At 31.7% G+C, this 24875-nt stretch overlaps 1 protein-coding gene across 3 annotated transcripts in view; it reads left to right on the forward strand.

Moving 5' to 3' along the window:
* Window positions 1-24875, forward strand: part of NOVA1 (NOVA alternative splicing regulator 1) — a 148531-nt gene that overhangs the window by 93974 nt on the left and 29682 nt on the right. For all 3 annotated transcript variants that reach the window (XM_041759138.1, XM_041759139.1, XM_041759141.1), the window contains one exon: window positions 18712-18878. In XM_041759138.1, coding sequence (XP_041615072.1) covers window positions 18712-18878 — 167 coding nt within the window. The remainder of the gene's footprint in view (window positions 1-18711; window positions 18879-24875) is intronic.

A 24875-nucleotide genomic window follows, 5' to 3' on the forward strand; every position in this document is an offset into this window, starting at 1 on the left:
ATGCAGATAAACAGCAGGCTGTATAAGAGACATAGGAAATGATGAAAGAGAAAAAAGGAAGAAAAAGTAGTTGGTTTCTGTTAAAGCTGAATAACAGTAGAAACAAACCATTTTCATCATACTAGCAATATTGAAGAAATCAATTTAGTTGATACTATTACTCTGAGCAGCTAATGTTGTAATTATTTTAAATTTCTCATTTTGTTCTAATTTGAAATGTTTTCACATAGCTCTTGTAACACTTAATGATCTAAACTTCTAGGCCATGTTAGTTTTTCCCTTATTTTCATTTTTGTAAATGAGAGACATAAGAATGACTGAATTAATAATAAAGAAACACTTCAAAAAAAAAAAAAAAAAAAAGAAAGAAACACTTCAAGTTAAGATTTGATAGCTGAAAAGTTTTATAACAGCATAGTAAATATTTTGTTCTGCTCAAATAATTACTAAAGTTTAAAATTTGCCAGATCAAATATAATGTCAATTTTGCTTAAAGTTTACTGAAATTGAGAATGGAAAACTCTCAATACAAAAAAGGATAGGACCTGATTCTTTACCAATAATACCTGTCTTTTTCTTAATAAGATAATAATTTAAAAAATGAACTTCCTAGCTGTATTAACAAGAAGCTGGATAATCTCACCACTCTTTCCCTATACTTAAAAATTGTGTCAAAATTCAAAACAAATCTGTTGTTTGCTTCAGTTAAGCGTACTTCCAGGAAATTTTTCATTAAAATAATCTTAACAGCTAGCATTCATCATCCCTTAATATTTGTACACGTATATGGATTCATATATGTGATTTGTATACCTGTTCCTATGCAATTAAACTAACATGTAGCCCCTCTTTCCTAGCACTTGTACAACTAGATGTCATTCTGTGGCCTCTTTATTTTCTCTGGCCCTAGATATGCCAGTAAAATAAGAATATTATCTTAACAATATCTAGATGATGGTAATGGAAATTTTTTCCGACTTTAAGATGATATATCTTTTTTTTTTTAATATCTTGGCCTTATGTTTTACAAATAATAGTGGATTGCTGCCTTTTTTAAATTATAAGGTGAACCCTTCAAATATGAATTTGATATGTGGCATTTTAGTTTTGAAGAGTACATTCTGCAAAATATTGCTTGCTTGGGCAGGATGTTAACAGATGTTACATGCAAAAAACTGTCATGGATAAATAAATGTATTCATTAAAAGTTAAATGAGTTTCTTTATTGTAGGACTTAATGTTTTTAATATGCTAGTACGTATTATGAATCATTCAGAGAGGAGGTTATTATATGTAGTTTTTCCCCTCAACAATATTGGACGAGAAACTCCTTTTTTTTCATGGAGCATATTGTAGGGCAAGTGTTATGTAAAATTTACTTAGAGAAGTGCTAGACTAGCATTTGGGGGTTTTAATGCTTTAAAAAATCTTGTATCTTCTTCTTCAACTTATCTTTAAAAAAGGTGATTGTATAACACAATTATGCTTTTCGTTCTTTTAAAAAATACTTCTCATAATTATTGAGTTTTCTTGAGGTGACAACTTCAAAACTTTTACCAATGTAGTCATATCATTCAGCTCATAATATCTATTTTTCTTACAAGTATTTTGTCTGATCTGGGTTCTTCCTTTCTTTCCATCTTCATCTCTTTTCATATTTCACTTGAACTTTTTTCCCAACTCTGTCGAGCTGCTTACATGGACATCGTGGTTCTGACAAACCTTTTGATCTCAGACTTCCTTACCTTAACACATGTACTTGTCTCTTCCTGGAATGGCCCTTTCTTACTTCACATCTGCTGGTGAACTCTTCCTTCATAGGACTTAGAACTCAGATTAAGTGAGACCACTCAGTAAAGCTTTACTGAGCTAATACCCGCTATCTATTTATATACTTCCATTTAGCCACTTACTAGATCATGAATATTTATTGAGTATTTGACACACATACATATATTCCAGGATGCTGTGAGTGTAATGATGAACAATATAAATGTATCAACAAAGAGCTCACATTCTCATGGGCTGGACAGACTAGGGAATAGGCAACTATAATAATCTGTGATAATTGCTGTTTTGGCGAAGTACAGAGGGCTGTGGATGCACTTAACCTAGAGTATGGAAACGTGGTAACACTTGGGAAACTAATAACTGGCCAGAGATTTTAAGAGAGAAATAGAAGTTCCTTTGGTAAAAGGATAAACTGCAAGCAGAACATCTAAGAAAAGAGTTAAAAACAGAGATGTACTTGCTTGAAAATACATGGATTTACTAGGGAAATAGTCAAGCAGACATTGATAATTATGTTGTTATTTAGTATTACCATAGTACTGTAATATTACCAAATGCTGTGGCTTTGAGAACCCTAGTCTAAACTTTGAAACCATGTTGGAATTGATTGTAACTATTAAGCTGGTATTCTACTATATTTGCAACATTTTATATATATTGAATTTGTTTCTCTATATCATAGCCATACAACTATGCAATAGAAAGAAAGCCCTAACTGGATTTTCATAAAAGAACAGATTTTCAGCAAGCTTGGAATAGGTTAGTTGTGTATGAGAAACATAGGAGTACATAAAGTCATGTATATTTTCTCTAGACTAAATGTAATCAAAGTCCTTGTAAATTTTTTTTCAGGCTACATATTATTGTACCCATGAAGTTCTATATCACTTTGTTATTTTCCTTTTTTGTGTTACAGGTAAAGAATAGTAGCCTATAGGGCACTGCCTTTGGCTCAGCCTATTCGAGCAGCTGCCTTTGGCTCAGGTCATGATCCCAGAGTTCTCATGATCCTAGGAGCCCCCACATCAGGCTCCCTGCTCGAAGGGCAGCCTGCTTCTCCCTCTCCACCACTTGTCTCTCTCATGCTCTCTTTTTCTCTCTTTCAAATAAATAAATAAAATCTTAAAAGAAAATAGTAGCGTATAGCTTAAAAGTTTCCTGTCAGTAGGGACTTTCTCCCCAGTGTTATTAGAAATTAGAAGAAAAACCAATCTGTTATACTTTCCACGTTCACAGTGTGTTATGTATATTTCTAGATTATTGGTCTCTAATTTTAAATATGCTGGAACAATTTATAAGAAGACTATAGGTAAATTTCTAAAATGTTTATTCCTTTTAAATCAATTCACAGAAAATTTCTTAACAATATTTCCAGGTTTAACCCATCAGGGCTCTTTTATAAGTCTTATTCAGAAATAAGACTCTTTATGAAAAAGTATTCTGACATTTTGCTCCTAATGCCAAGTTTGTGTTGTATTCATTTGTGTTTCTGTGATATTTCAGCTTGTTGTAATACACTATTTGCTTGCAATACATGCAGATGCCTATAATTTTGATTCAACAAAAGAAAAAAGACTAGGGGTAGTTTTACTCTAAATAAAATTATTTTACTATTAACATGTGAGCATTTTTTTTTCAGAATATCTGAGTTGATTATAGGTGTTTATCAAATAATGATTCCATTGGATCTTGTCGAGACTCATTTAATAATTTAATGTTTTAATGGCCCTTTAGAAATATCCCATAATATCACTTTATTTTTCATCTATTAAATAGAGATGAACTCTTATTTAAAGTCAGATGTTCTCGATGTTCTCAAATTTTTACATAGAAATGGCCATGATCAATACATTAAAACTCTGATTTAGCTCTAATATAATCTAGCAGAATTTGGTCAAATAATTTAGTTGAAAAAGACATTTTTTTTTTCTTAGAAGTGAATAGTTTTGGTATTCTGGTAGGTGCTAAACTTAAAATGTCACACTTTGATATGCAGCAATATTATAAGAAAGCCTTAATTTATGGTCAGGATTTGGTATTTTATCATTATAATTATTAAATTTAATCGGAAAATTTCAACTATATTCCTTATTTGGCTAGTGCTGGGAATTGACTTACTTAGATCTTTTTCCCTGGGAAAACCCTTTATAAAATTATTGTGTGGAAATGGGTGTACTTTAGAAAAAATAGTCATTAGACATTGAGCTGAGTTCCCATCCATGGATGTTTTTAAAACAATGGGTGGAAAGAACATATCTTTTTAAATAGAAATGTATGGTGGATATATTCATTCACTTTGATAGGAAACCATGTATGATAATGACCCTTAGTAAATAGAAAATAGTCTAATAATGGCCCTTTATTGTACATGGTTCTGTTGGTAGTTCGTTTGTTTAATACTTTTCTCTGTATGTATATTCCCTCTTCCTTTGGCATTTATAATAGAGTTTAATGGAATCAAGATGGATCAATAAAATCTTAACTAGAATGTGGTTTATGCAAAGCCATAGTTTTTATTCATTAAATAAATCATTCTTTATTAACAGTCTGGTAAGTTTTGGGCTGAGGATATAGCTAAAAACAACACAGTCAGGGTTCCTGCCCTGTTTGACCTTTGTTCTAATTGGGGGAGGCAAACAATGAAGTAAGCAAATTACAACAAACAAGAATTTCAGAAAGTTATAAGAATCATGGAGAAACTAAAGAACTTAAAGTGATAGTGAATGAGAGTGGGCTACTTTATGGTTATTGAGTGAGACCTCTGATGAAGTGTCTCTGAACCATGGCCTTAATGTGAGAAAGGGACTGCTGTAGGAAAAGATAGAAGGAAAGTGCTCCTAAGGTAGAAGTCAGTAGGAAAAAAAGCTGAAGTGAGAACAAGCCTTGGCATGTTCTAGTGACTAAAAAAGACCCAACTCCCTGGAGTGAAGAAAAAGAGAAAGTAATATGAGCTGAGGAGTGAGAACTAAGCCAAGGCCAAATCATGATGGGTTTTGAAAGCCAGAGTAAAATTTGGATTTAACTCTAAGATGAGAATACACTGATTTTAAACTGGTAAATTACATATGATTTGCATATTCAAGAAATTACTTTGAGCAAGGAGTGGATTTATAGAGATGCAAGAAGTGAAGCAGCCTGTCCTATTTAGAGACAGTGATGGCTTGGACTAGGGAAGTATCAGTAGGGAGTGAATTCATAATACATTTTTATGATATTTACAACCAGGGAACTAAATTAGCAAGAGTATAGCAACCAGAAAGCCAAAGGAAGTGTTTCCATAAGGCAGAAATGGCTAACCGAGGCTACTGTATGGAGAGGAAAAGTAAAATACCATAATAGTTATACCATTTACTATTTGTCTTCATTGCATAATTTACCAGCATCCCTATCATTCTTTCTTGTTGACTTAAAACTTTAGCATCTGATTTACTATCTAACTCTATACCTGTACTCCTGTTCAGACTTTGTTTCCAAAAACTTTAAAAGAAAATGTAATGGCAAGGACAGCAAGGGAGTGGCAAAGTGGAGTAAGGAAAATATCTATATAGTTTGTGGCTTTGAGTAACCTGGGATTTGACAGAATAAAAACTGCCCCAGTTTAGAATGTTCTGTGGGACATAAAGAACTAAAGGAACAGCCAGGTATAATCAAGGGGTGAAACTAAAAGGAACATTCATAAAAGAGGTTTTGGATATGAAGCATGTGTTGGAAGTAACAGAGGGTACAATGAAGAGGTTTAGAGGGATATAGAAAGGGAGGGAATTGGGGCAAATTTAGAGACATAGAGAAGACAGTATAAGAATCTGATGTGATGACTAGAGACTTTTTCTGGTAACTGATATATATATATATGGGAATATGTGGAATAGAAATCTTTCTACATAAGAAGATGAACAGTTAAAGTTTAGTCCAGTTTATTATTTTATTTTATTTTTTTAAGGTTTTATTTATTCATGAGAGGCAGAGAGGCAGAGACATAGGCAGAGGGAAATAGCAGGCCCCCCGCGGGGAGTCCTATGGGAGGGAGGGGGAGATGGGATGGGACTCCATCCCAGGACCCTGGGATCACACCCTGAGCTGAAGGCAGACACTCAACTGCTGAGCTACTCAGGCATCCCCAGTTTATTATTTTTCTTCTCCTTAAATGCTATGGTGGTCTTTGATTGGAGAAGAGCAGGGGTAGTGAGGTACTGTGGTGTGGTAATCACTAGACAGGAAAACAGTTGGCTCAAATGAACTAACTGAAGGAAATTCAAGGACTTCTTTACAGGGGCAGGTTAATGAGTAAAGGCAGGAAGCCAGAAACTACATAGAGAGTAGAGTGGACAGGAAACTAAACATCTAAATCCCTTCTAAAAGAAAGGAGGCCAGGAGAAAGCAAGCCAGTCATCTGTCCTCACATGGATCCAAAGCCAGTGGGTTATCAGGAGTCCAAGGATCTGTCTTCAAGTGGATTAGAAGTCAAAAGGACTAATCAAAGGGTCAGGAGGTTTAAGTCTATGGAGACTTATGTATTCCTATGTTAGTGCATGAATATATCTTGACCAGGAATCACTCTATTACACAACAGGTAGTATCTAGCCTGAGATCTCTCCAGTTGACAGACTTTATTCATAACTTTTTAGTAATTCAGAGTATCAGAGACAAATAGGAGACAGGCTTATATGAAACAGGAATTGAAATTATAGAAAATTATTCTTACAGACACAGTTTTGCCATTTTCTAGGACATATTTTTGAAACTAAAAATATAATGGGTAAGTCAATTAATTTTAGTTCATGATATCACAGAAACTCATCTGAACATAGCTACCTGTTTTGAGCTACAAACTGGTGTTAGATGTATTATCTATTTTCATACCTCACCTTTAACCCTTTTAACTCTAATATATTCTGATTTTCCTTAGTTTATAATTCTTTAGTTCTCTGTGTTGAAAAAATGAATTGTCAACCTACTCTATTGCCTTTTCAGAACAGAGAATAAAAAAATAACTTAGCAATTGAGTTGAAGAACTTTGAAAAACTTCTGAACTTCACCTTCAGCCTCAAAGCCACATTTTTCTCCAAATCTGTTGTGGCATGCTGTAGCCATTTATTAAATAAGATATTTTGCTAGCTATTCTCAGCATTATGGTCACAGCAAAACTATCATGTATGGTTAGAGAGTATAGATTAGTAGGATGTCTTAGTGCTGGTTTACATTTTATTTCATAATAAAATATTGCCATTTTTTTTCAACATGATAAGAGGCACTTATAGAATCCACAGCTAATGTTACACTCAATAGTGAATCTCTGAAAGCTTTAGCGCTAAGATCAAGAACAAGACAAGGATACCTACTTTCAGCACTCAACACTGTACTGGTAGTTCTAGTCAGAATGATTGAACAGGGAAAGTTTTTAAAAGGCATCCAAATTGGAAGGAAAGAAGTAAAACTCTGTTTTAACAGATAACATGATCCCAAATGTATATAAGAAACCCCAAAGAATCTATTCAAAACTGCTAGAGTTAGTAAATTCAGCAAAGTTTTAACGGTCAACACACACACACAAAAATCGTGTATTTGTGTACACTAGCAATGAACAATACCAAAAGGAAATTAAGAAAACAATTTCATGTACATGGCGTCTAAAAGAATAAAATACCTTGGAATAAGTTTAACCAAGGAGATGAAAGACCAAAGACCTAAAAAAGTGGAAAAGCATCCAGTGTTCATTAGTAGGAAGACCTAATATTCTTAAGATGTTGATACTACCCAAAACAATCTACAGTTGTATTCAGTTAACTCTCTATTAAAATTCCAGCAGCCTTTTTTTACCCAAATGGAAACCCAATCTTCAAATTCGTATGGAATTTCAAGAGACCTTGAATATCTAAAACAACCTTGAAAAAGTCCAGAGTTAGGGATTCACTCTTCCCAATTTCTTTTTTTTTCCCAATTTCTAACATTATTACAGAGGTACAGTAATCAGAACATTGTGATGCTTATATAGTGATAGACCTAAAGACCAATGGAATGTAATTGACAGTCCATAAAAAAATTAATATATGTATGCATATATATATGCAGGTATTTGTAGATCATATGTATGATAGAGCTTCTTGTAAAATAAAGAAGTAAAACTCTACAACAAAAAGAAAAGCAAATTATGGGGAAAGGGGGTGAATAGTCATATCTCCACGAAGAATATACAGATGGTGAATAAGCAGTGAAAACATATTCAAAATTATTAGTCATTAGGGGATTTCAAATCAATTGTACAAGTGATGGCTAGTTATTAAAAATAAAGAACAGGTATTAGTGAGGAAATGGAAAAATCGGAGTCCTCATACATTGATAGCGGGAATGTAAAATGGTGCAGCATCTGTGGAAAACAGTTTTGCTCTTCCTCAAAAAACTACATACAGAATTAACATATTGCCATGCAATTCCACTTCTAGATATATACCCAAAAGAATTGAAAACAGACTTAAGCAGATACTTGTACATTAATGTTAATTGTAGCATTATTCAAGATAGAAGGTGGAAACAACCCAAGTGTCCATCAAGAGATGAGTGGATGAACAGATGTAATATATAGACACAATGGAAAATTATTTAGCTATAGAAAGGAATGAAGTCCTGATATTTGCTATAATATAACTGAAAAAAAAAATTTGTCAAGTGAAATAAGCCAGATAGAAAAGGGCAAATACTGTAGGATTCTACTTGTATGAAATATTTAGAATAGGCAAATTCATAAAAACAGAAAATAGATTAGAGATTACTGAGGAATGTGGAGAGGAAGAGATGAGGATTTATTTCTTAATAGTTACATGTTTTCTGTTTGAAATGATAAAAAAAATTGGAAATAGTGGTGATATTTGTACAACCTTATGAATGTAATGCCACTGAATTGCATAATTAAAATAGTTTAAATGGCAAATTTTATGTTATATGTAATTTACCACAATTATAAAATATTTTACTGTTTTATATCATCTCAACACAAGTTAAAACTGTGCTCAAAATTAATACCTTTTTAATAAAACAATCCTCTTGAATGAAGGATTGCATATATACTTTTGAAATTTTTATCATTTTTCCGAACTTTACAAATTTGCCTTCCCATATTCCTTCCCCCAGCAAGTTAATGGGTCACAATTCTTCATGTTTCCTCTACATTCATTTGATATAGTACATGTGAACAAGAGTATGACATTTGTTATCATTCACTAACTTGAATAATTCACTCCCTCTTAAAACCTATGCAAATGTGGACCTTGTCTTCATATTTGATTTATAGATTCCTGATAAAGATGGGAGTCTTTTTCAAAATAACTCTTTTTAAAGAAAATACAGAATAAAAAACAAAAAAATAAAAATTCACTGCTTAAACTGCAGTAATTCATTAATCTATATTGGATCTCAAAGTGATAACTTACGTGTTAGGAACAGAACTGTCACCAGAGATGTTCATCATCTTGCAGCTTACATCAGCAGCACTTGTCAGATTTTCTACCATGCTGCATGTCCAGTGGTATGTTTCTTTACTTACCTTCAGATGACTTTGATTAGCTATGCATGGTTCCATTGGTCTTGCTTCTGAGTTTCTAAGCTTAATTTGATATTACATGTTTGTTGCGAGCTGTTTTCCCAGCTTCTGTGCATGGTCCACAAACTTCTGCAAGTGAATTCCTGTTAATGCCTAAGGAATAGCTAGAAGAATTCTAAGTGCAGTTTTTCTTATAGCAAAAATTTAAGAGTACAAAATCAATGTTAAAAATGGTGAGCAGCCCAGGTGGCTGTGGCTCAGCAGTTTAGCGCCGCCTTTGGCCCGGGGCCTGATCCTGGAGACCCAGGTTCGAGTTCCACGTTGGGTTCCCTGCATGGAGCCTGCTTCTCCCTCTGCCTGTGTCTCTGCCGCTCTCTCTGTGTCTGTCATGAATAAATAGATTAAAAAATCTTTTTTTAAAAAGGGGGTGACAGTGATTGATAGTGGCAGGAAAGTCAAGAAGTCTATTTTATTAAACTTTTAATAAAATTTAGTCAAGGCAGTTTTATATTCCTATAATCCATGATGGAAGTTCAAAGGTAATAATACTGACCAAACTAGGATTGCAATGCCTGAATTTCAACACAAACTTGTGCTAAGGATGAATGAACAACTAGTTGTCATTATAACTGTTGCTAGGTCCTTTTGTGTGGCCTCAGAATTTAAAAAGTAGAAATGAGTTATAATATACAGGAGAACAATTGAAATTGTTAAAATTTTCAGATATGTCTGCTTTCAAACCTCAGTGTTCTTCAGAAGTTAGTATCTCCTCTGCTCCTGATACTACTTCATGGGAATGGCTGTTTAAAAGTAAATGACCATGCCATTTGCATGCATGGAACAGAGAATGAGTTTATAAGAAGCTGGACATCTACTCTGATTCCCATTCATCCTCTCATCTTAAATTATTTGAAGAATGAGTACTTTTGATTTTTCTGAAAAGTATACTTTCATTCTTTGGTTTGAGTATATATCAACGTTAAACCATGCTCTGGAAACAGAATCAAGCCATTGCTATATTGGGACTAAAGGATGTTACAACTGCCCTTTTTCATAGTTTTACAGTTTAGAAGTAGACACAGGATTGTGTGGAGAGTTAATTACCTGGAGAAGAAAAGCAGTTATTACTTTGTATCATAAAATGTCAATTCCTATGATTTCCTTTTTTAAAAAAGCCTTTTCTTGAAATAGTATATTTTTTCCTTAGAAATTGAAGAGTAGGAGGAAACATTATCAAATGTGCATAACTGCACAATGGTATAAAAGCTGCAATTACAAATTGAACTTACATTTTATGACAATTTTCCTAAGTACTTTTGTTGATTTGAAAACTTATTTTAAAAAATTTTCTAATAGTCCACACAGTTATTAACCATCTCCTGTAGTAGTTGTCTATTCTCTGCAAGAAAGGTCAATCATTTCTTTCATTTTATGCCAAATTTGGAATAAATCAGTGAAGTGATACCAATGGTATGATTCAGTGTATGTAAAAAAAATTATCAGACTTCAGTGAAAACTATTGTCCCATCATCAAGCTGAAACATATGTGACTTTCTTAAATGGAGGTAATTTGGTAGCTGCCCTAATGTTACATTTTCAGAAAGTACATGTTGTAATGGAAAGACTATGGTATTTGACAAAAGCTTACATCTCTCTACATTTGTTAGTTATATGTCCTTGGCCCAACTACTTCAAGATAATATTATCTGCTCTGGCTATTGTGAATATTAAGTTAGATAGTATATAATATACACTTACATTAATAATATATTAAGTACATATATTACAACATTTTTATATAAATCATAAGATGGCTTGCAAATTTAACTAAGTATAATAAATATTTAAAACACTTATCTTACAATAATATTCTAAGATACATATTATAAAATTACTTAAAATTTTAAGTTAGCTCTTCCCTATGAGTATAGAGACATGGAAAAGAAAGCAAGCCAAAGGAAAAGATATCTGGTGATTAACTTCAAAGGAGACCTTTGAATGGCTTCACTTCTTGGAATTGGTAAAGTATATATTTTCCCCTGAAAAAAAAAAAAGCAATACTATATTTCTACACCTACCAGACTCTTAAATATCCTTAAGTGGAGCTTTTGCTGATATAATTTCCTAAAATACCCTTAAATGGGACTTTTGCTGATGTAATGACAGCTATAAATATGGAATACATATAAATCAACTATTTATAAAGGCATTAATAGGAATAGGTATCTCTTAGATATAGATCATTGTAGAGGGTACATATTAAATACAAAGTAGCATTATCTGTTGAAAGGGGGTATGTTAAAGGCATGTGTTTTCAAGTATTAAAATCTTTTAACAGTTTTAATCTGTTAAATTTATCATTATTACTGTTATTTCCATCTTTTAAAATAAGTTACATTTTATTCTACCTAACCTGAAATTTGTAATGCATGTTATTACAAATGATGGATAATATGTAGTATATTTTTAATAAATTGAAGGAAAGCAAAGCTAATGTTTCTGCTTTTTAAACCACAAAAATATGCAAGTAATTAAATTACCATGATTATATATTGAAATTAGTGAAAACTCCTTGAAAATGGCTTTATTCATTTAAAAAAGTGATACTCGCTGTTTAATTTTTTTATTATTGAAATATAGTTGACATAAAATATTGTATTAGTTTCAGGTGTACAACATACTGATTCAATTCTGTATAATACTCAGTGCTCAATCACAATACGTGTGAGACATCCTCTGTCACCATACAGTTACTATATTAGTATTATTATAATAGTATTTACCATATTCCCTATGCTGTACATTTCATCTCTGTGACTTAATTAATTTATAACTGGAAGTGTGTAGCTTTTAATCTCCTTCACCTATTTCACCCATCCCCCACCCCCTCTCCTTGCAACCATCAGTATGTTTTGTGTATTTATGAGTCTGTTTCTGCTTTTCAGAAAATTCTTTAATGTTCATTTGTTTTAAGATAAATTGATGCACATAAGTCTTGAGATTACCATTTTATTACTGCCCAGAACTACATAGTTAAGTGCAAGTTATTGTGGAAATGTTAAATATATTTGAAAATATATAATAAATTGGGAGATCTTTCTTAAAATGACAGAAACTAAATGTTATGTTGAAAAAAATGAACCTTTATTCAGAATACATGCTGTCTAGAATAAGTAATTTCTCAGTACTATTAGAAGCTATTATCTTATTATAAAAATTATCTGTATGTCATGTCTTATTTTAAATCTCAATTTTTGCCTATTACAAAATTAATTGACACTTCCACTTTCCCAGTCCTTTTCAAGGCCAAAATCATTGTCAATAAGTTATCCTAGAATTATTAATATTGGACTAGATTTTTATATTGATTTTTTATTTTGATATGTTTTACTGTAATTCCTCCAACCAGATCTTTTACTTTAGATTTATACTGGTATTTCTTCAAGAATTATATATTTGCATTCTTAACTAGGTTATATTCTCAATAAGAGTATAAACCAATACATTTTTTAAAAAATTTTTTAAAAAATAAACCAATACATTTTCTTATACCCAAACCAAATGTTCACTAATTTTCATTATACCTAACAATTTGAAATATGTGAATCATATGATTAGTATATACCCATTATTCTAGATTAGACTCATTCTAATAGACATGATAATTTATAACTTACTAAACTTTTTAAAATCATTTCCCCAAATATATTTGTTTTACACACATTCGCTGATCTTATAAACCCAAAGAAGGTAATTGGTTTGATAGACATTTTGTGAATAAATAGTTCTTAAAATCAATTACATGTTTTCAATATACAGATAAGAACATTTAGACATTTTCATTTATTCAAAAAACACTTCTTAAGCATCTGCAGTATACTGGGCACTATTCTAGGCAGTTGATACAGTAGTGAACATATAGACAAGGCCCCTTTCCTATTTTACTTTAATTTTTATCTTTGCTCATGCTGTTACTGTTCCCAAATGTTCTCCATAGCATGAATTTATTTTGTATTCTCTCTATATATTTTCTTTGTTTTGTGTATAATGTCTACATGAACTAGAATTTGAACTCCATGAAAGCAAGAGGATTCATCTGGTCACTCAGCTTCTATTATAGTACCCCAAATTTAGTAGGGACTTAATAGATTTTGTCAAATGAATGAGTGAATTGAATGTATGATATCCTGAAAGCTAAGTGAAATGTTTTTAGAACCAAATAGTCAGCTGTGTCAAATGCTGCTGATGGGTCAAACAACATAAAGACATGAATATTGGACTTACCCAGGTACAGCTGTGATGAATGGTTTGCATGAAGTGAGAGAGAAAAGCCATATTAGAGTAGATTCAAGAAAAAAGGACATGGTGAAGAATATATATGTGTATGTGTGTGTGTGTGTGTGTGTGTGTGTGTGTGTGTGTATTTATATATGTATATATTTAAAACCCATTCAAGGAATTTTGAAGGATAAGGAAATTGAGCTATAACTGGAGAGAGGGGTATGAGGTCAAGTAAGCCTTTAAAATGTTCTTCTTTTATTTTAAAAATTCCAAACATACAGTGAAAGAATCATACAGTGAATCCCCTTATACCTTTCACATATATCAGCAATATCTAGATTGTTGTATACTTATTTTATTTACTCATTTTTGTTGTTGTTGCAGAAATATTTTGAAGTGAAGCCCAGTCATTTTGGTGTTTATACCTCAGTGTGCATCTAAAAAAAAAAAAGAAAGAAAAAATAACAGTTTTTACACAACTTGATGCCATAATCACACCTGTTAAAATTAACAGTAATTCCTTGATACTGTCTAATACCTAGTTCTTATCATATTGCTATAATTGTTTTAAAGTAAAAGTTTGATTCTAGATCCAGCCAAATTCTAATTTACATTTGATCATTATATCTCTGAAGGCTCTTCTAGGTTAGTCCCTCTTTTATTGATGAAGCTAGATCAATAGGCCTGTAGACTATCTATATTCTTTTTTTTTTCTTTTTGACTATCTACATTCTTGATTTGTATCTTGGCTTCCTCATGGTGTCATTTCATTTATTTCTGTTTTCAGTATTCTTGGCAAACTGTAATGGAGTGTAAATGTTTTGATTAGATTTAGTTTCATCTACTTTGGGAAACATACTTCGTAATCAATGCCGTGTGTGTCCTATTTCATCATATCAAGAGGCACATAGTTCACCTTCATCTTCTTACTTATGCTAATGATTATCAGTGAAGTCAATTGGTGACTGCCTTATGTTTCCATTGAAAGTTACCTATTAACCTTTAATCTGTGATTTTGATGATCTTTGCCTAAATCAGTTATTTCATTTACTTTACCAAAGGGTAATTTTTAATTGTCATAAGGGAGGAGTCTTTATAAATTGAAGAAATTATAATGTTTTTCTGCTGATGGAATTGATCTAGTAGAAAAGGAAAAATTACGATGTATAAGAAAGAACTCTGACACATGGGGAAAAGGCAAACTTGATAGATAAGAAGGAATAGAGTTCACTGCGTAAGTGATAGAATACTTCAGATAGGAGCAGGAACAGTTTAAGTGACTTATTCAAAGTTACAGTAATACAGAGTGAATATATTTTAAGTTTCTATCAGAATTTTGCTATGGAACCTGTTTGATAAATTGTATCTAATTTTAGAATCATGCATTTTCAATATATGATATTGTATGTGAAATTAGAATGGAAACTATTTTAAATTTCACTGCCTATATTGACATTGACCCTACTTGTTAGAGTTTTTCTAATTTCTTCCTCAAAAGTGCCTTTTTAAATTAATGTGTCTTATACATCTGTATCTTTACATTTTAAAAAATGTGGGCATGTACTTCTATGTAATTGTTTTTCAGCTTTTGTTGCTAGTCTATTGCAAAGGGAAATAAATGCTACTACTAAACAAATAAAAAGGTAAATAACTGGCAGTTTAGTTTAGACACTAATGGAGCCTAAAAGCCTTTAAAGTGACAAAAACAGCAACTTTTATGATTTATATGTGCATTTTTGTTACACAGTTTGGTCATATACCTGACAGTTTTCTCTCTTCGTGACTTTTCCCTAAAAATTATACTTCTGTGTTATCTGAATGAAAAGGCCATTAGAGTTCAGTTAAAGAATTTGATAGCATCTCTTTTGAGGATCACAGCAATCCCATTGGTGAATGTACAGTCTCCTTTTTTCTTTTTCTTTTTTTTTTTTTTTTGGTAGTACTAATGACAATGATATAATTTAATTCTCGAAAAATACAAATTGCAAGTTTGAACCTATAAATAATCTCCAAATTGTCTCCTATATGCTGTATGAAACTCAGTTTTAGATAATCATTTCTTTATGGCTCAGTGATTTCCACTTACTTCCTGTTAGTCTATATACTCTGAAGAGTATTGTTACTCTGTTGGGGTTATTGTATTGTCTGACATGATATACACTGTCCTAAATTAGAATTTTTAAAAGCAACATGGATTATATAATCTCTTTGGTTACTTAGTGCCATGTTGTTGCTGTTTTTCCAGAATCCCTAGAGGTTGAAGTGATTTCCTTTCCTGCTTTGCCATCTGCAAAAGAGCACTCTGTATTTGTCCCCAAAAGCAGAAATGTAATCTGTTTTGTTTTGCCTCCAGACTTAGATGAGAATATATTGCATGAACTACATTGATCAGTTATTATTAATTATTATTGCATCTAGTCATTTATTGGACAGTTAATACAACCTTGTAAAGACTTCCCTAGATCATTTTACCCAAGAACCACATAGATACATCTAGGTAGACAAGGATGAAAAAAGCAGATTAGGAGAAACAGGAAATATTAAATCTTCAAACTCACATTATATTTTTCAGATTCTTTTAAACATTCCAAATGAAAGACATACTTGCTCTCTACTGAAATATTTGTACAATTTAAGAAACCTAGTTTTTCATTCACTTAAATCCTCATTGTTTAAAATATGAAGATTTAATTTAGGTTTATCCATATATTACTCTTTAAATTCTTGTGCTATAAATCTTTTTTGTAGAAGAATGATAATCCTTTACTGTTCTTTTTAAAAATTCAAAAATACTAGAAAAATGGCTTATCAAGGCAGCTAATTCTTAAAGCAATGTAAACTCCTTATGATTTTTAAAATATTTGTACATTTGCAACTTTGTTGTCCAAATGCACTTTAATAATGTTTTATATAGTAGCTTAGAATTTTTAAACTGTAGTACCAAAATGTGTTAGTACTTGGAAGTTTTTTTTTTTTTAAGATTTTATTTATTTATTCATGAGAAAGAGAGAGAGAGAGAGAGAGAGAGAGAGAGAGAGAGAGAGGCAGAGGCAAAGACAGACTCCATGCAGGGAGCCTGACATGGGACTCAATCCCGGGTCCCCAGGATCATGCCCTGGGCCGAAGACCGACGCTTAACTGCTAAGCCTCCTGGGCTGCCCTGGAAGTTTTCATATTAATTCAAAAACAAATATTTTAAAAATTTAAAAATAATCATTCTTTTTGGTAACTGTTTAGTAAAGAAATACTCCTGAGATGCAAGTTTATGTGTTGTGTTGGGATGCTGAATTAATTAATTAATTTATTTATTTATTTATTTATTTATTTATTAATATTTTATTTAGTTATTCCTGAGAGACACAGAGAGAGGCAGAGACATAGGCAGAGGGAGAAGCAGGCTCCATGCAGGGAGCCCAATGTGGTACTCACTCCTGGGACTCCCAAGATCACACCCTGAGCCGAAAACAGACGCTTAACCACTGAGCCACCCAGGCATCCCAGGATGCTGAATTTAATACCAAGCTGCTATAATGAGACTCGGAATTATCTGAAAACTAAGGTTTTTTTTTTTTTTCTGTCTGAAGGCTTATCTGTATCATATAAAATGAGTTATAGGATCTGTGTATTAGACCCAACCAGTTTCATCTTAGTCATGCTCACATATATTTACATTTTATTCACTTGATGTGAGATGAACACTATTAATCTTCATCAATTATCCATAAATTTCAAATTTCATAAATTTTTTTTTTCGATTGTATTTATTTGAGAGGAGAGAGACAAGTAGACTCCATGCTGAGCACAAAGACTCACAACCCTGAGATCATGACCTGAGCCAAAATCAAGCGTTGGACGCTTACCACCCACCTGCCCCAAAACTATTTTAAAATTTTGTTCTTAACTCTGATATTCTGTCTTATTAAAATTACATGATAAAGACCACGTTGACTCATTTATGCAATAAATATTTATTGTGCACCTGTTATGTACCAGGGCCTTTTTTTTTTTTAAAGATTTTATTTATTCATGAGAGACATAGAGAAGCAAAGACACAGGCAGAGGGAGAAGCAGGGGAGAAGCAGGCTCCATGCAGGGAGCCTGACGTGGGACTCGATCCCAGGACTCCAGGATCAGGCCTTGGGCTGAAGGCAGCGCTAAACCGCGGAGCCAACTGGGCTGCCCTGTACCAGGGACTGTTGACAGCTTGGGGAAGCTATAACACAAAACAAGCTAATCTCTTGTCCTCTGAGCGCTTACATTCTAGTGAGAAAGTTAAAAATAAAGATTAAAATATCAAATAGTGTTGCTATGATAGTATGTTGTTGCTATGATTAGAAAAAGAGCAGGGTAAGTGAATAAAATGAAGAAATTAATCTGGACTTTCCAAGACCTCCTCTACCCACAAATTTATTTATTTATTTTTTAAAGATTTATTTGTTTATTCATGAGAGACAGAGAGGCAGAGGCATAGGCAGAGGGAGAAGCAGGATCCCCACAGGGAGCCTGATGCAGGACTCCATCCCAGATCCTGGGATCACACCCCAAGCCGAAGACAGATGCTCAACCGCTGAGCCACCCAGGCATCCCTACCCACAAATTTAAATGCTCTTTTCACTCCAGATCATCCAAGTGTGCCATTCATGTAGGTACATCCATTATTTTTCGTATCATACGATCATATAATTGTCTTGCCTGATGTTAATTTAGTTTTTCACTCTTAAGATATCCTCTTTGAAAGCTGGGTCCATCAATCTTCATCTATGTAGTACCAGTTTTTAACCCTAAGTCCTTTTATAAGTGCTCAGCAAGTATTTTTTTTATGTTGATGAATGAATGATATGCTCAGAACTTCTTAAGATCTCTGGCTCTACTGGAATCCAAAGACCCTTTTTGAGAAAGAAAAGAATGAGTTAAAAATGAAGAGAGGAATATTTATGTGTGTCTTCACTCTGTTTGGTTTTTGGTTCAAATGAACATTTCTAGTTAATTAAGAGTTCTGCATTTTTATTTTATTGGCCTTACTATATCATCCTTTCTCATAGCTTTTTTGAAAATAAAGTAATAAAATAAGGAAGGTTTTCTGAAAAGTAATCTTTCATCCACAGGTACTACTGAACGAGTATGCTTGATCCAGGGAACAGTTGAAGCACTGAATGCAGTTCATGGATTCATTGCAGAAAAAATTCGAGAAATGCCCCAAAATGTGGCCAAGACAGAACCAGTCAGCATTCTACAACCCCAGACCACCGTTAATCCAGATCGCATCAAACAAGTGAGTGTTTAGTTGGGAAATCAAAGAGAAATATCCACAGGATAGTATGAATTCCTTATAAAAGAAGCATTAACATCTTAGCATATAAAGTTTTTCTTTTCCTAAGCATACGTAATACATAACAAAGTTGTCATTTTATGTACTTAAAGACTACCAGTCTCTTCCTTAGATTGATCAGTTGATTTATTGATTGATTTAACAACTCATTTTTTAGTATTACACTGAGGAACAATTATGTGCCTCGGTTCTTTTGTGATTGCCTTTTAAAAAAATTATAGACATAAAATTGATTAATTTATAGGAATTTAATCTATTTTAAACTACATTCAATTATTAAAGTATAAAAATTGAAACAATATCCTCAACATTTCAATTACCATATTTTTAATAATACTTGTAGTCTTCAGTATAGTTACTATGCATATAAACTACTGTTTTGTTAATTTGTTATATTCAACATTTTTTATAAACAAATATGTATAAGTAAATTTTTGTACCTAACAAATAGTACTTTGTTTTAAATCAGCTATTACATTATGTATAAGATGTAGTATTTATATATATGTCATAAAGGGCCAATGTTAATCTTTAATGTGTGAGATTTTTCTGTAACAGAAATTTTACTTGATAAAAGACAATGTGAGCTTTTAAGGTTGAATAATGGCTGACATGATGTAGGAGAAAAATGACATTCTTTAATGTTAAGTTAGGCGAATTCTTCCCCATAAACCCTTTTAAATTCTGAAATTTTTTTGATACCTTATGATTATAATTATTGTTTCTGCATTTGCCCTTTTTAATTAGCTACTTAATTTGTGATTATGCTATCAATAGACTATGCCTTCAAAAAATGTATTATTCTTCATTAATTCATGGAGTATTTAATTTACAGAATTTTATGTTTATTGTAATAAATTTGAAATGTAGCTCAAAATCTTATTAATTTCATGTTTCTGAATTGAGAAGAAATTTTATACTAAACAATGTTATGAATATATTATAATTTTACCAACATATATATAATAATAAGCCTGACTAATCATATACAGACATAGGAATTAATAATTAGGTAATATATTTTCAAATTATAGGCTAACACTCCATTTTATATTAATTACTCTTAAAAAATATTTTTCCATGTTTACATCAAGTAGCTGTTATTCCATATAAAATCATCACTTTATACTCTTTGTCACAGTCAAAATGGTTCAATTTCTATACCCTTCATAAGTTTTCAAGGAGTTGTCTTTTAATTTATGCATGGCAGAATGTAAATATTTTAGAGCTCTAAATATCAGTAGATTTTTTTATTCTTCACAGCCATTTATATTTTTGAAATATTTAGTTTGTCTCTACTAAGGGAATACGAGGAATATTTCTAAAACTGACCCCAGGACTCTATCCAGATTCTAAAACTATGAGTTTAGTTAAAGACCTCTGGGTTAAAATCACCTGGGGGTAAGAATTTACAGAGTTGGCACTACCGTGTAAGTTTATTGACTTTCTGCCTTACTCCAGCCTATTCTCTTGTTTTATAACTTCTGTGAGAAAAGTTCAAATATTTAGAGAGAAGAGTGAACATTTTTATTTTTTAAAAAGTAAAGTTGAGTAGTATGATATTACTGGTGATATATTTAGGACAATGATATGAATTATTTATTATTTTTATAATAATGGGTAGTACCATCAAATAATAGAATATGAATCATTGCTAAAATTCCAGTTGTCTCTATGCAATATGAAATTTGAAGGCTACCATATATCCAGTACCAGTATAGATTGATGAAAACTAGATTTTGAAATTGTTTGGTTTATTTTTACTTGCCTTGTTCAGATAATGTTATTAAAATTTAAGTTAAGTGTTAAAAATATAGTGATTGGTTGACTTTTGTGTATTTGCATTCATTTGTAAGCCCTGTAGATATTGATGGAATTAAAATCATTGTTGATTTTAATATATTTATGTAATCAATAATGTATGTAAATAGAGTATCATTTTAAAAAATTATCATACAAGTACACTAAATCTAGTAGAACAACATATTTAATCTTTAATCCCTTTCTTTGTAAATCTAAAAATTGAAATATTTACTTGAAAAATCTGGCAAAAAGATCAAAAATGTTTCCAAGATATTATAGATCAGTAGTCTTTTATGTTCTAAGTTTTTCTATTTTAACAAAAAGATTTTTTGTTGAATTAGTCTCTAAATAGTAAGTCAAGTATATAAATTTAAATACTATAGTTTTATTTCTAGAAATACTGGTTATCCATTATCAAACACTATGTCTAAAATAAATTGCTCTAGAATATATAAAAATATTTCATGTGATATTTATATATATTGTAGATTATAAACATAGCATCACAGTAACATTTTCTTAAAATGGTGGCCTTTCATTTAACTGATAACATTTATCTCTGCTTTAGGCTTTATTTAGTCCTGAAGTTAATTTTTAAAACAATTTTAAAAAAATTTTTAGAATTTTATTTAAATTTTGCAAAGAATAAAATTAGAATATATAAAAATGAGAGATAGAAAATATAATTTCTGCATAGAAATGAATCCATGTTGAATATGAAATTATATATTTTCTTAATGTTTATTACTAACGTGTATTGTTTTTTATGATTGATAACTTTAAGGTGTTGCTTCCTAAAAATGTATAATGTGTATGTAACGTACTTAATACAGGAAGTCAAAGTTAGTTCTAAATAAATAAAAGTTACTTTAAAAGTTATTATTTCAAACCATATATTTTGGACTTTTAACAGAATGTTATATTCTGAATCTAGATACACTTGTTAATTGAATAAATTGCATGAACCAGAATATTCTGCCCAAATTCTACCCAAATATCCTTATTAACTGAATGAGTGCTCAAATATAGTGTCTTAGGAATATACTGCAAACTGGTCTTGCAGATCTTTCAGGTAGTGGAATGATGAAATCTAGCATGACAGCCTTACATCCAACTTTAAATATTAGATGTTGTTTCCTCTCAAGTGTTTCTTGTTGCCATTTTATTTTAAAAATATTTATTCACTAATAGGGACTCCAATTTTTATATATTCAAATAATAATAGTAATAATTAACAGCTGTTGAATAATCAAAATATTGTAGATTCTGTTCTTATAACCTTAATTAGAATTATTAAGGTTATTATTATTATGAAGTACCTAATATCATTGTGTTCATTTTACAAGTCAGTATACTAAGAAACTGATACGCATCAAGAGCCAGTAAACCAAAATAAAACATAATTAATTACAACATAGAACATACTATTTCTTATTTTCATGACACACAAATAGAAACATTCAGTGATCTTCAAATAATTTAAACCTTATTTGTAGAAGTTCTGGACTCATTCCTGGAACATGTCTTTAGTTCAGACTCTGTAGTACACATTTTTCCATTTCCAACTTTTTATATTTTGAGCTTGATACCTTTTCCCCCTCCTAGAATTATTGAAAATCTTCTTCTAAGTCCCTCAAATCCTCCTCTAAATATGGTTGTTTACATAATGAATCAGTACAATAAACCCTAAAACAAGGTAGAAACCACAAATTAGTAATATAGTTAATATTTGTTAATTTCTTGTGTCTGTTACAGATTTTCAGCAGTATTTTTCTCTCTTGCCTCAAATGTAGTTTTAAGGAAAGCCACATTAAGAATGAAGTGGTTATAGGCATTTAGAGAATTTCACTTGTATTTTAAAAAAGAAATCAAATGAAGGTATCAGAAATCTTAGTCAAGAATTTTAGTTCTGTCATGAAAAATTGGCAAAAATAGCACATAATGTGTTCATTATTCACCTATTCTGTCATGAATTTATTAAATTCCTTCTTATTGAATTGCAAGATTTATTAAGTTGTAGCTCTTGTTCTCTAAAACTAGTTTGTGAGAGATCATAAATTGTTAAAATAATAAAATGTCAGACTGTATTATATACCAAAACTACAACATAAACAATGTAGCATAAAAGTTCAGACGCATGTGAAAGAAATGTAGGCTTGAGTGACACTTGATCTTATAAAATTGGTGAAGATTTGAACCGGACCTTGAAGATTATATAAGAATTTCCTAATTAGTGGAGAAGAAAGTAAAAAGCTTATTTTAGGCATGTGAAACAATATGGATTTGAGAAGAAAGATATAATGGTTGCATAGTAAGGAGACCCTCGTGACAGAAGAGGAACATTTGTGTTAGAGTTTAGAGGAAATTAATATTAGATAGATAGGATGGGACCAGATCATGGTGAACTTTGGATGTCTGGCTGAGGGGCATTCTATAGATCACGGATACTTCCTAATATTCCCCAAAAGAGCTCTTTCACTTTCTCTGGAAAGTTAGGACAAAAGGAGGCACCTCTGCATTTTGTTCTCTTCTGGCTAAAAATCCAGATGGACTCTTAGGGTGCCTATAGGTGCAATTATGGATATGAAAAAAGAATAATGACAATTAGCCTAGTGATCTACTATGTGGATCTTTAGGTTTGAAGGTTTGTAAGATAATATTTTCTTCTTCTTTTATGCGACACAAATTTAAGGAGTGTTAAGCTTTGTCAGGCTAAATAAATAAAGGTTTGGTGGTCAAGAATGAAGGATCAGTAATATAATAGTGATATCTGTGGTGTTTATTCTGTGCCAGCCATTGTGCTATGCACTTTACATGTATTATCATATTTTATCCATCTTCACAAAAACCTATGAGTCACATAGAGTACAGAATCCATGTTAAAGTTATAGAAGCTGATGTTTAAAAGAATTGAGTAACTTACCCAAGGAAATGTAACTGGTAATTGATCTTAACACTGGACTATATGGTCTCCACTTTTTAGCAATGTTGATAAAATGAAACCAAATAGATTTCTGTCTTTGGGGCCTTTTACAGTATCTGGAATAAGTTTATCCAAGAAGAGAACCTCATTTAAAATAGAATATCTTGGGTCAAGGTTAAGTTAAGAGACTAGGCAGTATTTTAAGAAGATGATGAACACCTAATCTTTTTTGGTAGTGAACTTGAAACAAATACTTGAAGTTAAAAGATATTTCTCAGTAAAATCTGTAAGGCTTTGAGACAGGTTAGTTCCCGTTTCAAAATGGTGAGAAAAGAATAAATACTGATTACGTATGGTTTTGAGCTTAGCAGAATGGTGAAGCCTAGAAAGCAATAACTGAATTTTAGTTAGGTGCCTGTTTGAGATAATATTTTTGTGTGTTGCAGGCAAATTGAGTAAGTTGTACGTAGTGTACTTTTCTCTTGAAGTAGTCTTTTATAGAAGTACAGGTGAGAGTGTAAAACTCAAAAATATAGGTCCTAAATTATATTTGAAGCATTAATTTCACTTTACCATCTTCATTGTAGGAGAGGGAGAAAAAAGCACAAAATGAAATAAAGAAGCATTTATCAGAAAAGGTACTCAGAGGCATTATTAGTATAGGGGTTTAGTGCATAAGATCTGGAGCAGGACTGCCCAGGTTCAATTCCTGGCTCTTTAATTTATCAGCTACATATCTTTGGGTGAGTTGTTTTGCTTCCCTGAACCTCAGCTTCTTTACCTATAACATGGGACTAGTAATAATAATCTATTTCATAAGGATATTGCATTAACTGAGTAGAAGTATACCCAGTTCCTAGTAAGTGCTCTTTATTAGAGATAAAGATAAAAGGGAAATCAGTAGTATTTCCTGTGATAAAATAAGGAGGGAAGGAAAAAAAAAAATAAGGAGGGAAGGTTTAAGGAAAGATGCTAAGAAGGATCAAATGCCCGAGAAAAATACAAGAATTATCTTTTAATAGGAAATATTTGGAGATTTTAAAGTTAGTGTTAACCACATGGTGAGAGCAAAACCATTATATCCTACTAATATTATTTCCTAAAAGTAAAGAGGCCAGTTGGGTAAAGAGAAAAAAAAAATGGTGTGAAGGGTAGAAATGCTGATTTGGAATTTTGGATATGCAAAAGAGTGAAATACAAGTTAGCTGAGGAAG

Source organism: Vulpes lagopus, chromosome 6 (genome assembly GCF_018345385.1).
Source record: "Vulpes lagopus strain Blue_001 chromosome 6, ASM1834538v1, whole genome shotgun sequence".
Lineage (NCBI taxonomy): Eukaryota > Metazoa > Chordata > Mammalia > Carnivora > Canidae > Vulpes > Vulpes lagopus.